Source organism: Ornithodoros turicata, chromosome 4, assembly GCF_037126465.1.
Source record: "Ornithodoros turicata isolate Travis chromosome 4, ASM3712646v1, whole genome shotgun sequence".
In the NCBI taxonomy this organism is placed as follows: Eukaryota; Metazoa; Arthropoda; class Arachnida; order Ixodida; family Argasidae; genus Ornithodoros; species Ornithodoros turicata.
Genome location: NC_088204.1, coordinates 50,879,768 through 50,896,095, shown reverse-complemented (window position 1 = coordinate 50,896,095; position 16,328 = coordinate 50,879,768). Strand labels below are relative to the sequence as shown.

Genomic DNA, 16,328 nt, shown 5'->3' with positions numbered 1-16,328 from the left:
AATAAACCCATAACGCTACGCATGTGGAGTGGTACCACCTAATGCCCCTAACAACCCCGTTTTTCATCATTTCCCTGCTGCGATATGCTGAGGCGATCTGGAGAATGTTGGGCTGCAACATATAAACACGTTGACCGCGTCACGCATTTATTGTCTAGGAATCAAACGGTGCCTCTTCACTTCCAGTATTCCTAGAGTGAGTCTCTGAGCCGAGCTGCTCGTTGGTTTCAAGCAACATTCAGTTATTTTTAGTCAGTAACATAAGTATCTTAGTCAGTGGAGCTACTAGGGCCATCCAAGTACAGTGAAACCCGCGTATAACGATATCGGGGGTTATCTCGAATTTAAGCGTTGTGCGAGGGATAGCGTTACAGGAGTGCCATCCTACGGAAGTCGAGCGCCACGCGTTATATCGCGAACGACGCTAACGACGGACGCTACGAAAGATGGTGGAAATACCGTAGAATCTCGATTATACGGGTTTCGGGATGATACGAATTCTTTTCCTGTCCCGGCAGGAATGCATGATACGAACGCGTTATTTTGCCTTTACGGATAATACGAACGAGTGTGACAGAGGTTGTGGCCCCGTGACGCGCGAGCCATGCTGCTCCTTCTTTCGAAAAGGGAGGGTGTTCCTCACCACGAACTCCCTTACATCATGTTGCGCAATGCAGCCAGTGACTCTCCCTTCAGTGGCGGTGGAGGAGATGACATCAAAGGGATTACGCAACCCGAGAGCTCTGCACGGCCCGGAACGTTTTCACCTTATCTCTGTTTTGACCTTTTTACTCACCTCGCAACAATAAACCGCGAAGATGTGTGACATCGCACTGGCTTGGAAAAACAGCGATCAGAACACGCGGAGGGAACATATCGGGACAACTTCTGACAACATTACGCGTCACTATTCCGCAAGTCGGCTTCACCTAACGCCTGCTTGCTTTAGGAGAAGTTCGCTTTAGAACACTGTCGCGCGACTCGCGGGTTGAAAGCTGTCCCTTTTTAATCATCTCGCGAATTTCGGCATCATTGGCCAAAATCAGAGACTCAAAACTATTACGACCGACCTCTTTCAGTGACAGTAATGGAAAATGAACAATCACTGTCTGTTTTCTTGTTTCAATTTTTATTTCATTTCATTTCATTTATTGTACCACAAGCAGTACAGTGGACGTCCAAAAAGCAGCATGTGCTGCTTGACGACGGCACAGCCCTTATTTTGGTTTAATTCTTTTGATACGAATTTTTTCCACTACCCCGTGAGAAAAAGTGCGAGGGTGCATCTTTCTAAACGTTCCGTTCCCGCAGCGTCCTACAATTCGCGGAAGGGTGCAACGCCGGACAGTGCGCTGCCAAAGTTCGTCTGCGAACGTGAGGGCGTCAGATATCGCTGTACGAGTACTCAGAACGGCGAACATTTATCATTATGCGCGGGTCCATTCTCCATAAAAACAATGTATATTTTGACGGTAAAAGTAAAAACAATCGTTCTACGGGGTATATCGTTACGCGAGGGATCGTTGTGCGCGGGTTTTACTACTATAATTTCAATCCCGAAGTGAGTGAACACATACACTCATAACTGAACGGAACAACTGTACAGAAAAAATTATGGATATACAGCATATCTTTGTATGAAGCAGCACTCTCTTTGTTTGTTACCCTCTCTTCTGGTGTTTTTGGGCTAATGAGTGCAGCTTTGGAACTGTTTGAATATATTCAGCTTGGAGGAGATGCCGCTTCAATTGAAAGTTCAAATATAGAACTTCATGTCTGTACTCGAACCAAATGTGTAATTATTCAGTTCGGTATGGAAATCCCAGAATATTCCCACAGCCCTAATAATTATGTATTGGAAGTCACGCAGAAGTGCTTCCTTTATAATCGATACAGCTACATATTCCTGCCCCGTTTGTTGGTTGCACTAGGGTTAGACTTCCATTCAATAAAAGTTTCCTTACGTTTTTTTTTTTTTTTTGTCATTTACTTTATTTTTTGTTTCTTATTTCGTTTCATCAAGGAGAAGTCAGGAAAGCCATTTGTAGAAATGCATGACACGAGCCACCCATATTGGTTGAGAAGTTCACCAGAATTGCACATGCCATCCATTTCAACAGTCGACCAACATATTCCTCAGGTAGGCCGTGCTGTTCTGGGCAATTGTGCACACCTTTGTTCTGCACCATGGTATATGTTTTACGTTGAGATTGAGATTGCAAAAGTCTCCTGTCATAAAACAGAATGCATAGTTACCTACATTCCAAGGAGAAAAATACTGTATTTCTTTAAATATAAGTCGACATTTTTGCCCAGACATATTCTCCAGAAATGAGGGCTTAACATACAATCGTGAGCAAGGCATAGATGACCAAGTGAACTCAGCTGACGACTGTGCTCTCTCTGCAACTTTGCTCAATGTAGCAGCATTGTGGTGTAAAGTTTGGTAGGGTATGCTGTAAAGGGTTGTCTCGCAAAAATTACAGTATCTGTGTAATATTAAGTATATGGGCTGACCTAATATCCATTTATTTTTTTTCTTCGTTTCTTTCTGGGTGACCTTTATGTACTAGACTTATACTAGCAGCGAACTGCATTCACGTAAATAGCCAAGGGAGAAAAGGAAGTCGATTTTTGTCTTTGTTTAAGAAGATAGAAGCTATGGGGACTTCAATAGGGACAGAAGTACTGGAGAAGAACTTGTTTTGCTGAAATACCCATTTGACAAAATTCGAGAGATGGCCTCAAAATAAGCCCCAGTGTATAAAGAGTAAGCATATAGGGACTTTTAATTGAACCTCTGTATGCAATAAGGGGATAAGTAAAAAAATTCCAAACCCAGAAAACTTGAAGCGAATATTTGGTAAAGTAATTGCGGCTGAGATTACTTAAATAACGCAAATGTAAAATGTGTAACATATATGCTTGCGTCTACTCTACACATGCATGTCCTGTTAGCATCGTTCTTGGGTGTGTGATTTATTAGGGATTGAACAAAATCCAGGAGCATGACATATCCCCTTTTTCTATATAACATCGCACACGTAGGGTCCTGATGCAGGAAAAAACAGTTTGCACAAGTCGGACTTTGACGGTGATGCCGGGTAGGGCAAAGTTACCTTTGTGCAGTGGAGCGACCTAGATCGGGCTTGTCGTGCTGCTAAGCGAGCACAATCTTGAAAATAATGTCCTATGTGGCCAGCGTAATATCACGTATTAGCTTGGTGCACGCATTTTTCCGATTACGACGCTCAGTAGCGCTACTGACACCATCACGTTAAGTAGGAAGAACATGTTTTTCGAGTCCAAGTCCAAGTTCATTTTCACATCGTATGAAATTGTAAGCTACACCATTTGTTTGCATGTGTAAAAAAGGGGCCTGATTTGGCTGTCCATCCCATTGACACACATGCATTTCCCGTTTCTTACCTTGCTATAGCGGGTCAGTGAATTGCAATACAGTCCTAAATTTTTTTGACAGGTACATACTGGTACGTAGATGTCATTGCAACAAAAATACTCGAAAGGGGATGAGTCGACTTATCCCCTTATTGCATACAGAAGTTCAATTGTGGTTCAAGCAGTGTGCTATATTGTATTTCCACCGAGTTTAAAGAAAGAACCTAGTGTGCTTTGCAGGACTATAGCTATATCAGTAGATTGGTCTGCATGCATGATAACTTATACGTGAAAAGGGTAAAGCTGCAAGAACTTTTAAAAACTGAAAAGTAACAAATGTGGTGATCAGCAATAAATGACAGCTGCATTACCACCATGAAATACAGTTGCAGTTTCAAAGTACAGCAGTTTGAGAAATTTGTTACAAGTGGCCATGGCATGTGTCTGCCTGTAGTCTCTTCATATATATATACAGGGTGACTTTTTTTTTTAATACAAATTTTTTATTAAAAGCTATAAGGTCAATGGACATCCTGTTTTCACTTCTATCATCTCTGGGCCGGTGGACGTTCTTGACCATCTGTTGCTCAACCGTCGAATGACTAATTACCTAAAAATTGTTAATTAACTTTTTAATTATGAAAGCTACAAGGTCGTCCCAATGAGAACATCTGGTTCCTTCGGTCACCTGATAGCATAGCCGTTTTTAGAACAAAAATCCGTTTGGTAGATTGCCCGCAAAAAAATTCGCGAAATAACACCTTCTGCGCATCTTCGGAGACGCGTCTTTCCTTCACCCCGAATGTGAGAGGGTGAAGGAGCACACTCCTCGCCTCTTGTGTCCTGGAAAAAGAATAAAGTAAACAGAAAATTCAACCCAAGATAAGGGCAGTTCGGATAGCGTCACCCGATACATTTATTTTTGTTTTGTTTACGCAAGTTCGAGCTCATCTTTGACACATGAGGCGGCACTGTGCTCCTTCACCTTCACGCAGAATTAGAGCTTTGCAAATAGCTAAATTTCCATTGCAAATAGTTTGCGAATACGTCACTTACACTGCGAATCAAATTCAAATAATCAGAAAAGGCTCAATTCCAATAATTTTGAATACCCCATAGGGAAATATTTTGTGGTGTTGTGCTCATTAGATGATGTCCTGCTCCAAACATGTGAGCCTCTTCACCCAATATAACATAATGTGAGAGAAGGGTCCCTCTGTTTGATGTATGGTAGACTGCATTAGTGGGATGATCTGCATTGAGAGTTAGTGAACATGTTCCAGGCAGCCTCGTTTGTGCGCATCTCCTCATTTCTATGTTTACAATGGGAATTTCCTGTACTTTCTTTAGAAACTGCACATGGAATTTCCATCTGTTACTGAACATCAGTGTAGACTAGTGACATAACTAACCCATACTAGACATAACTAGTGTTGACCATGAGCTCGCAAAATTTATAGAGTTTAGGGACAAAATATTGTAAACACTGTAAAGTGGGCTTCGCGTAACGCTCGAGTGAAATGAAGTGAAGCCGCATACCAAAACAACAATGGCGGTAACGTGAAGTGGGCTTCACATAACTCTTGGATGTAATGAGGCGAAGCCCACTTGCAGAATGGCGATAGCGATACTTCGCTTCAGTAGCATTCGAAAAATATTCAAAAATTTCGAATACTGAAATAGGTTGCGAGTAGCAATCGGATAGCATCAGATATTCGTTTCATATTGGAAATTTCGAATATTCGCACAACTCTAGTCATGATAGACACTATCTCAACCGATGGAACACTGTTAGCGAAGTAAGAATCCATCGCCAGGCATCGCTGCTTATCGGAATACAGGCATCAGATGACAACGGAGGCGCACCGGCCGACGCGCGCGAGAGAACGACGAGACACGAACGGAAGCGGACGCGTGGCCGCACGGCTCGTTTAATTTTATGCTATATCTAGTATGTAACCTATCAAATAAAATTCAGTTATCCCGTTACGAATCCACGGTGACTACGGTGCTCACTACTGACATGGCGACGAGGAAAAAGCAGCCCATCAATGACAGCGCAACCGACGGTAACGTGCAACCGATCCGACCGAACTACGACGGAGCAACGAAACCGTGCACTGCGAATGACGATGGAAACAAGGGGACACCGACCATGGCAGCAACCGAAACCTCGCCCGTGTTACTTCCCCAAGCGGTGACGTACGCAAATCCTAATATTGAAGACTCGCTTATCACCACGATGCCTATGATTGCTAAACTCCTGGAAAAACAGAGCACGCCGATCCACGTTACTACGGCTCCTGATTTAACGTCGACTCTGCCTACGTACTCCGGAACAGACAATGACAACCTCAACGAATGGTGCACCGTAATCGACTCAATGCGCAACAGGTCTTTATGGAGTGCCTCAGCAACCTTAAGCGCCGCCATTTCACGACTTCGAGGACGTGCCCTCGAATGGCACAAAACGGACGGAATCGCATACACAGAATGGACGCACTGGATAGCTGCATTGAAAAAGGAATTCGACAAGCCACTTCTGTTCTTCCAGTGGATGACGAACGTGAACTCACGAAAGCAACAACCCAACGAATCCATTTTGGATTACATGTACTCGCGACTCGAGCGCATACGAAGAGCGAAGTACAATCTGACCGATGCAGATATTGTAGACTGGCTGATTCAAGGTGTATCGTGCACGACACAGAGGCCTATGCTTGCAGCGTACTACGACCTTCGCCGATGCACTGTGAGCGAATTTTTGCAGTACGCGGGTCAGATCGACAGACAACAAGAAGGTTCGAACCACAAGCAGCATATTTCCAAGGACTCCGTCAAGGTGAACACGTCATCGCCGCCCCGTTGGCAACAGCGCCCGACGCCAGTGCAGTCAAATTCCACACCATGTAACCAAACTCCTGCTGTTCCAATACCCGGTGAACCTCTTATCAAGCCAGATAAAGTCACACCCGATATGTGCGCCAGGTGTTTTCGAACGGGACATCGTGCAAGGCAATGTGATCTCCCAGACACTCGAACTGAAGAAGAAAAAGCAGCAGCCGCACAACGTAGACAAGCACGAGCTAATCGTTCTGCCACGTCTGGAAATTCAGAGAGAGACATTAACAACGTAGTCTTCGCAAAGGAGCAATCCACGAACGACTGCATTATTTTGCCCGCTAATGTTAATGGAGTGGAGACTGCTATTTTGTGGGACACAGGGTCTGCGCTGACACTGGTAACCGAAGACTTTGCAAAAACTCATGGATTTGAAATCGTACCCACATGGAACGTTGTTCTGCGTGGTCCTTTTGGAACTTTATGCGAACCAATTGGTACAACGCAGGCGACCATCAGCATTGGGGTTGCCACCGCAACTATTGAAGTTTGTGTGGTACAAAGCCTTCCTCGGAACGTTATAGTGGGACTCGACTGGAGGAGAACGGTTGTCTTTGACTTTATTGATCGTTGGCATGACCAGTCATTCTCTATAGAATGGATTCCGAAACAAGGGTCTACACTCCCTGGTAGCGCAGGACCACAAGTTCCAACATCCACGAAAAAAATCACAAACAATGTCATTCGTGCGACTAACTTTATCACTGTGTCAAACCGAGATTTACACGACACCGCAGCGGAACTGAGAAATACCGTACAGGTCAAGCAAACAGATTTCGAGCTCAATCGCAAGCGCCAAGTCACGGTCTGCGGATCAATCGAACGACGAAGGACCGACACCTCAGCGAAACAGGATAATTTTCGGGACCTCCCATCACGGGAAGACGTTACGGCATTCATTGCGGTTCTCGAAAATTCCTCTAGCATCAGCAACGAAAATTTCGGGACACTAAAGGATGTTCTTCGAGCCAACATCGATGTGTTTCAAACGCCGACCGCTGAATGGGGTTTCTGCTCACAAACTGAGCACAGGATTGAACTTACGGATGATAACCCTGTCCGAATGCAACCGTACACTACTTCGAATGCCAACCGAGAGTTCATCCGCAACGAAATCGCTGACTGGCTCAAACGAGGCATCATCAGACCGTCTCGTTCAACCTATGCATCGCCAGTAATTGTTGTTGACCAGCCAAATCATGAAACCACCCCTAAACGTCTATGCGTGGATTACAGGTTCCTCAACTTGCGAATGAAACCGAGAGCCTATCCCATGCAGAAGGTGGACAGTATCCTTCGGAAAATTTCGGGGTCGACATACTTTACCAAGCTTGACATCAAGAAAGCATATTTGAACATTCCACTTCGAGAGGAGGACATACCGAAAGCTGCATTCGTCACGGAAGACGGACATTACGAGCCTGTCCGCATGCTTTTCGGATTGTCTACCGCGCCAGCGACTATGCAGGCAGTGATGAACGACGGTCTACGAGAACTCATCGACACGGGTCACGTCGTTGTTTACATCGACGATGTGTGCATATTCAACGATGACATAGACGAACATCTCCTACTTCTTGATCGCACCCTTAAAGTCATCACGCAAATGGGACTACGTGCTGATGTGCGCAAATGCGAATTCGTAAGGTCGAGCATATCATTTCTTGGATTCAAAGTGTCTCATGAAGGCACCGCCGTGGATCCACAACGAGTATCAGCTGTTACGCATTATGGCATGCCTACTTTGAAGAAAGACATTCGCTCATTCCTTGGGTTCGCATCTCACTACCGCAAGTACATTAAAGACTTCGCCAAGATTGTTCACCCTTTGACGCAGTTGACGAAAAAAGACGCATTATTGAAGTGGATGGATGAATGTCAGACGGCTATGGACACCATAAAACAGAAATTGACAACTCCACCGATACTTGTAACTTTTGACCCGACGCTCCCAACTCAGGTCCATCTTGACGCTTCGTACGACGGTTTTGGAGCTGTTCTCACCCAGACACATGGAAAGCACAATCGTGTGGTGGAATACGCTAGCCGCCAAGTGCCGGAATCCGACAGACACAAGCATTCGACAGAGCTTGAAGCCATCGCAGCACACTGGGCAATAACCGAAAGATTCCACGTTTACCTCCACGGCATGGAACACTTCGAACTATACACCGACAACTGGGCAGTAGCTCATATCATGACGAAGAAAAACCCTAACCGAAGGTTTGCACGCATTGTACTAGACTTAATGGCCTACAACTTCGTCATACGCCACACACCCGGGAAGTCCAACACCGTCGCGGACGCACTTTCCAGAATGCCACATTCGGTTAACGCTGTGTATATAATCGCTGCAGAAGATTCTCGCCTTCGAGAAATCCAACGCCAGGACCCGGAACTCTCACTCATTATCCATAACCTAGAAGACGCAGACGTACCGCAAGCAACGAAAGATGACATTGCGCAAACATTTCGCATGGTAAACGGGACACTTATGTTCGTGAGCCGAAACGGTGACAACGAGACACTTCGAATCGAACTTCCCAAAAACCTCAGAGGGACAATTCTGACGTCACACCACGATAATGCGGGACACGCAGATGTGACAAGAACACGATCAAAAATCGAACGAAAATATCACTGGACCAATATGGCTAAGGACATCGCTACATATGTAAAGTCCTGTGACATATGTCAACGCTTCAATCACCCTACGCGTACACAACCTGGATCATTAAGCCCACGTTTCCCTAAACAGATGCCATTCGAAGCGGTGGCCATTGATCACGTTGGACCCATTTACACAGCCGACAGCAATCACTACTTCATCACAGCTGTAGATGTGACAACTCGCTTTGTTATAACGAAGGCAGTACCTGACAAATCATCGCTTCACGTCATCGAATTCATCGAGAACGAAATCGTCAACAGATTTGGACATCCCAGAACGCTCATCAGTGATAACGACAAAACACTGACTTCTGAAGCTGTGAAAACCTACTTACGAGACCGTCACATCTCGAGCATTCTCACTGTGCCATATGCTCCACAAACAAACGGCCTTGTGGAACGAGCAAACGGACGGATCCTGCAACCACTTCGAAAGAACATCAATGGGGATATCGAAAATTGGAGTTCGTATCTTCAAAAATCGACCTTTGAAGTAAATACCCAAAAACACGTGGGACTCCAGACTACTCCTTTCGAACTACTGTACAACTACGTACCTCGCCTTTCCATTGACAACGAACTAGGAATCTCAATCGAAATGCACGAGGATGCGGAGACATCACGACTCGAGGCTTACGAAAACCTGACCGCATACCTTCAGGGCATGAAGTCATCGTACGACAAGAAACATTTTGTACCGAGCTACAAAGTCGGAGACACTGTGTGGTACAACAATGGCATTGCACAGAACAAATTTGATGCTCCATTCGATGGCCCATTTGTAATCACTGCTGCGGAAAACCAAACGTACACCATCGAAAGAACGTGTAATGGCAAACACGAATCAAGACTAGCTACAGCCAGACAGCTCAAACGCGTGGTTACACATTCGAATGAAGACAACTCCAACAACACTTCGCAAGAGGTTCCGCAATCGCAGCCCAACAGCGACTGTGACACACGGACACGGACGACGTCTCAACGTCCAAAGCGACAGCCACGATGGCTCAATGACTACATCGTGCTGGACGACAATTGCGAGGTCGCAATTGATTAAAGGCCGGTGGTGTTAGCGAAGTAAGAATCCATCGCCAGGCATCGCTGCTTATCGGAATACAGGCATCAGATGACAACGGAGGCGCACCGGCCGACGCGCGAGAGAGAACGACGAGACACGAACGGAAGCGGACGCGTGGCCGCACGGCTCGTTTAATTTTATGCTATATCTAGTATGTAACCTATCAAATAAAATTCAGTTATCCCGTTACGAATCCACGGCGACTACGGTGCTCACTACTGACAACACACTATGTAAGGACAATTAAAGTCAGGCTTGTCTCACCAATAAGGACCAACAAGAGCCGGAGTAACTACGTGTTGAAGTGGGTGGAAAATTGCGTGGTAGATCATGTTCAACTTTTCCTGGGGGGGGGGATATGTTCATTTTCAAAGAAGAGCAATTACCCAAACAAAGGTTGTCTCGCTATTCCCGCCCAAAATTAAGAATAAATAAAGGCCGTTTCTGTTTATTACTATATTACCAATGTACTTCCCTGCCAAATTTTATACATAGTTGTTGGGTTGAGGACCTGTGTACATACAGTCAACCCTCGATATATGAACCTTCAATTTTCAAATTCTCTCCTTTTATGGTTGGTGTCCTCTGGGACAAAACACATCCCCTTCCTCATTCCAAACCTCGATGTATGAACAGTTCAAGGGACGTGAGCCTTCCATAAATCGACGGTTGACTGTACACTAAGAGTTTGGTACCCTTTATTCAATAATTTTGCAGTGTCTGGGTGACCAAACACGCAAGAAAAAAAGGTTAAAGATGGCTCAGAAGTCAGGTACTATAACTTTTTTCTTTCTTTTTTTTTCATATTTGTAGAACTTGATTGGATACATTGAAAAAAAAAATGCTCGTATTATTCCAGTGTTGTGGCCGTGTGACACAAGAAGAATGAGGACACGCTCCAAACATCAAAGATACCAGCCCGACAAGAAAACTAGTGGTCATACGTGTAAGTTTGGCAGGCGTCTCAAACATGGGCCGCATATGGCTTGTAGTCAGCTATTCAGTGGCTCGAGGGTCATTGATCACCGAACAGGAGAAAGCTGCCCTCTCAAAAAATAGGCGGAGTATTTCATTTCACAGATTTCCATGCCTTGTTTTTACCCTTGCTCGGCGTAGTGCTGCCCCTGTCTACATTAGGGAGCACAAATGCATGTGGGTACTTCTTGTGGCTCATGAACCTCGACGAGTAGCAACCTGGGCCCACTCTCATAAAAGATGAGTTTGCATCTCAGACTCAATCTCCACGGCTTTGGCAGTGCCTCCCCCATGAGCAGCAAGCGTGTTCTCAATGCACTGCCAAGGCTATTGAGATTGAGTCTGAGACTCGTACTCAACTTTTATGCAAACGGACCCCGGTCTTAGTGTAGACTAATAGTGTAGCTAATGTGAGGATGGGCTCATCTTAATTTTTACAATAAGTTTGCGAGCTTATGGAGCAACAGCCTCTCCGGATATCGTCTGCGGGAAATTAGAAACGAACAGAGAGAGGCAGAGAGAGAGAGAGAGAAAAAAGAGAGATGGAACAGCTATGTGCAAGGGCCATTGTATTTACTTTTTTAAATTCTCGCTATTTCTCTCAAGCTTTTCTATTTCTGTTTCCAAGTTGAAACTGTAAGCAAGGGTAACAATACAGTGTGTAAGTAGGAGATTGTTTCAGTGCTTCTGAGCATTGTCATAACTAAGGCCCTTGGTTTTCTGCTGCAGCAAATTTAAAATTCTGCGACACTGACTCGTGATTTCTGCGATTTTCCGCGGCGAGCAGTCAACGGCTGCTTGAAACGGGTAACACTCATTTTGTTGGATAATGTGGGAACAAGAAATATTTTATAAAATTACAGATTCAAAGCACTGTTGTGGCTCAGCATTACATACACGATATCTTGTGTTCTCTGATGCGGTCTGTCGCCTGCAATAATTTTATACCTGCTGAAAGATCTTTTAGCATCTACAGAGCTTATAGGAACTTTATAGGAAGGAGTCTACAATACATGCCCTGGGAAAATTATATCTTTAGGACTCCCTCTTTTGTTCCAAGGCTGTAGGCATTATTTAAGAGCCTTAACGTTTTGAAGGCAACCTACCAGACATGAAATCAAAATCCCCCGTGCCACCACTAAACTGCAAACGGGAGGGACGCTGCCCCTTCCTCAGGCGAAGTATGCACAATAAACTTAGGCTAACATTATCTTAAGCTAAACTACAATATGTCTGTGTTTGCTCTGCAGCATGGACAATTTCGTGAAGTAGGCTTCAAGTTTGTACAGCAGGCCTCACCTCATGCAGGGAAGCGTCAGGTGAACCCCACTTTCGGGAGGTGTCGTTCGTATTCGTCGAATATGCGGAAACTCAAATATTTTCTATTCGATTTGCGAATCGAATACTTCGAGTGATTGATATTCGATTCGAATTCGAGAACTTGGATATCCGCACACCTACAAAAGGGATTCCGTGAAATTCTGTGCCAAACGAAGGATTCCGCGATTAAATCCGAATTCCGCGAAATTTCGTGGAATCGCGGAAAACCGAGGGCCTTACTCATAATCATTCATGGAGGGCTATGTACATATTTTTCTTGAATCGTCTTTCATATTTTCAGTAATGAATTGTGCACACCGTCCGGCTCCAGAATAACTGCACCGCTCATACTTTTTGTGTATATTTTTATTTGATGCTATTTTAGGGTATTTTACGGTAATAATTTGTTTTCTGTGTGGCACTCCATGGTGTGGTCTAATGTCAGACCGTGCCTTGATTTGAGTTTGAGGGCCCTGCTCTACAAACGCTTTTCTTTTCCCCTTTGAAGACCGCATTCCATTTAGCAAAATAAGGCAGGTGTTTCGAAACATAATTTCCTGCTTTCTTGGAAGATTATTTCATATTGTGGTGCCCACAATCTTGCTAACAGCTAAACTAGTTGTATAAAAAAAACATGTAGCAAAATTATAAGTATAGGGCTGTCTTGAGGTTTAATTTTTTTGTAGTGCTTTATGCTGTAGAGTTACATGATGCATTATGACACACTAATTGGTTTTCCCTGTTCACAAAAGGTGATGATAGATCAACTTTTATTTTGGAAGTGTCTTCTCATATGCAGTGCTGCAAACTGGCTATTGCAGATGTACAGCCCTGCACAATTATGCAAATTCTCATAAATTGCACATTTCACATAATGACACATACACTAAAGCTCCAGAGGATGACAGAAGCTCCTACGTATTTACCACACCCGCTTACTTCGGTGCCTGCCGCTTGCACATGCATATCCACATTGCAGTCGTGCCAGCAAACCACGTTTCATCTTCATTTTTCATGTACTGTTATACATCTATTACTGTTGGATACAATGTGATGATACAACAATGTGTTACGCTGCTTAGCTTGTACCTCATCACTGACAAATGTTCAACATTTGTCCATGTGCAGCAAAACTGTGCTTTGACACCTTCTCTTGCAGACCAGTGATGAATGCACGACAGTCCTGGCTCGCATTTACTTCTGGGTAGTTTCATTTATAATCGAATGATGCCCGCTGGTCACATTTTTTATAAAATATATGTTATCCCACCCACAAAGAGATGCACAAGGTGCCTGACCTCAGGTCTCTGCTATATTTTCTTCTCCGTCCACAACGCTGCGAAGCAACCGGCGCGATTTCGCGGCTTAAATTTTTTCCAACTTTGTGACCTTGTATCTCTTGAACGAGATGTCCCATTTGAATGAAATTTTTTTTACTGACAGAGTGGATGGTGCACGTTCCACCGTGGGCTATTAAATTTATATGGTCAAGAGAAAAGTATATGAAAAAAAATCCCGAAAACGCGACAGAGAATCTTTTTACCGCACGTTTGGAGGGTCATGGCCGAGGCCCTGGATCTCCGACTGTGATGTTCTTCGCACGAGTAGAAAGATCATTCTTTGCTCTTTCGTTTGACATTAAACACATTGCTTTTTCTTCAGCCATTATCCCGTAACAATGCCGTGAACACGGAAAGGTAGGGGAAAATTCTCATTTTCGCGGCAGTTTTTACCCAAAAAGGACATCTTCCAATTTTCCGATATTTTCTACTAACATAGCTGAGACATAGCTCTTTCGGGATATGCAATAAAATGTTCGCTTATTTTGGTCCCACAGGGTGTGCAATTTTTTTTTCGTACGCCTGTTGGGCAGCGCTCGCAGGGGTCAAACGCACGTACAAAGAGTGGACTTCTATTCCACTCCTGTCTTTTTTTTTTTTTTTTTGCTTTTGGTGAGGGTATTGTCATGCCGAAGGCCGACCATAGTAATATGCACAGATCACTGTGATGTCCGCAGACAAGCAAAAGTTCGTTGCTTAGGCTTTCCCACCCGGTTGATCCCTTCAAGGTTACGTGCTTGAAGGAAATCGGACGTGGGAACATTCCATTTGTAAATACTTCGGCTTTGCTGAACCGAAGCACGAGACGTCTATTCTCTTGTAATTTTGTTTTGTTATTTGCTGGTTTCTTCTACTTCTGTTTCTTCTACTTCGTCTTCTACGGGTGCCTCAGTGGGCCAATATCTTGCTCTGATATGCTCCTGTTCACAGTCTGCACAATTTCGGTGGGGTCAGTGAAGTCAGTGTCGTCAGGGCTTGAAGCCGGAGGATCTTGTTCACCTGAAGGCTCTGCCTCAGCAACCTGTAGTCAAAACGTGTTGTAGCAGTTCACACATATTTCGTCAGTGTCGTGGACATGGACTGCCTCCGAGGTGCTCAAGATGGTACTATTCAAAAGCCCTGATCCAATCAACGATACCGGCCTGAAGTTCTTGTTTCAGGGTATTTTTTTCGTTCGTCATTCAGTGTAGTCTGTGCAGTATAGTCGACTTCTGGTGTGGCTATGGCTGGCCATGGGGAGCGCAGAAGTACACGCTACGCCGACGACAAAACGCAATCCATACGTAACATCGAGGAAAGCAAGGCCCTTGTCTTAAAATGTGGACAGCGGATGGGACCCCGTAGACGCCTAAAGCCAGTCTTTTCCCACGCAGTGTCCCGACTTTCTCACCCATTGGAAGGCTAACTCCTTCAAATAATATTTCTAAAAGGAGTTCACCTTCAAGAAATAAGGGACCGGACATGTCCTATCATTCCCAGGAAGACCTGGTGACCAGTCCTTGTGCGATCTGTCGGCATCGTGGCACATCACCTGAGTGTTTCAAATTCCGTCTTTGTTCACAAGTAGAAGAAACCAGCAAATAACAAAACAGAATTACAAGAGAATAGACGTCTCGCGCTTCGGTTCGGCAAAGCCGGAGTATTTACAAATGGCATGTTCCCACGTCCGATTTCCTACAAGCACGGGATTAACCGGGTGGGAAAGCCTAAGCAACGAACTTTTGCTTGTCTGCGGGCATCACAGTGATCTGTGCATATTACTATAGTCGGCCTTCGGCATGACGACACCCTCACCGAAAGCAAAAAAAAAGAAGACACAGGGGGTGGGGTAGAAGTCCACTCTTTGTACGTGTGTCTGACCCCTGCGAGCGCTGCCCAATAGGGGTGCGAAAAAACAATTGCATGCCCTGTGGGACCAAAATAAGCAAACATTTTATTGCATATCCCGAAAGAGCTATGTTAGTACAAAATATCGGAAAATTGGAAAATGTCCTTTTTGGGACTGCCGCGAAAATGAGAATTTTCACCTACCTTTCCGTGTTCACGGCATTGTTACGGGATAATGGCTGAAGATAAAGCAATATGTTTAACGTCAAGCGAAAGAGCAAACAATGATCTTTCTGCTCATGTGAAGAACATCACAGTCGGAGATCCAGGGCCTCGGCCATGGCCTTCCAAACGTGCGGTAAAAAGGCTCTCTCTTGTGTTTTCGGGATTTTTTTCGTACACTTTTCTCTTTACCATATTAATTTAATAGCCCACGGTGGAACGTGCACTGTCCACTCTGTCAGTAAAAAAAATTTCATTCAAATGGGACATCTCGTTCAAGAGATACAAGGTCACAAAGTTGGAAAAAATTTAAGCCGCGAAATCGTGCCGGTTGCTTCGAAGCGCCGTGGACGGAGAAGAAAATATCGCAGAGACCTGCAGTCAGGCACCTTTTGCACCTCTTTGTGGGTGGGATAACATATATATGTTTTTCGAGAGAAATAAAAAAATGTGACCAGCGGGCATCATTCGATTATAAATGAAACTACCCTTCTATCATTGAACCTCCTGGGTTTAACAGAGTGCCATGTAACCATTCTCGTGCATATTTCAAACGTTACTACCACAGAAATTTGTAGGTCCATCAGCTCTCCTAA

At 44.5% G+C, this 16,328-nt stretch overlaps 1 protein-coding gene across 2 annotated transcripts in view; it reads left to right on the top strand.

The window, feature by feature from the left end:
- Positions 1–16,328, top strand: part of LOC135391525 (uncharacterized) — a 43,641-nt gene that overhangs the window by 4,666 nt on the left and 22,647 nt on the right. The window contains exons 5-7 of one of the 2 annotated variants that reach the window (XM_064621800.1): positions 2,024–2,140; positions 10,766–10,820; positions 10,908–10,994. In XM_064621800.1, the coding sequence (XP_064477870.1) occupies positions 2,024–2,140; positions 10,766–10,820; positions 10,908–10,994 (259 nt within the window). The remainder of the gene's footprint in view (positions 1–2,023; positions 2,141–10,765; positions 10,821–10,907; positions 10,995–16,328) is intronic. The other variant, XM_064621801.1, reaches the window with a different exon arrangement.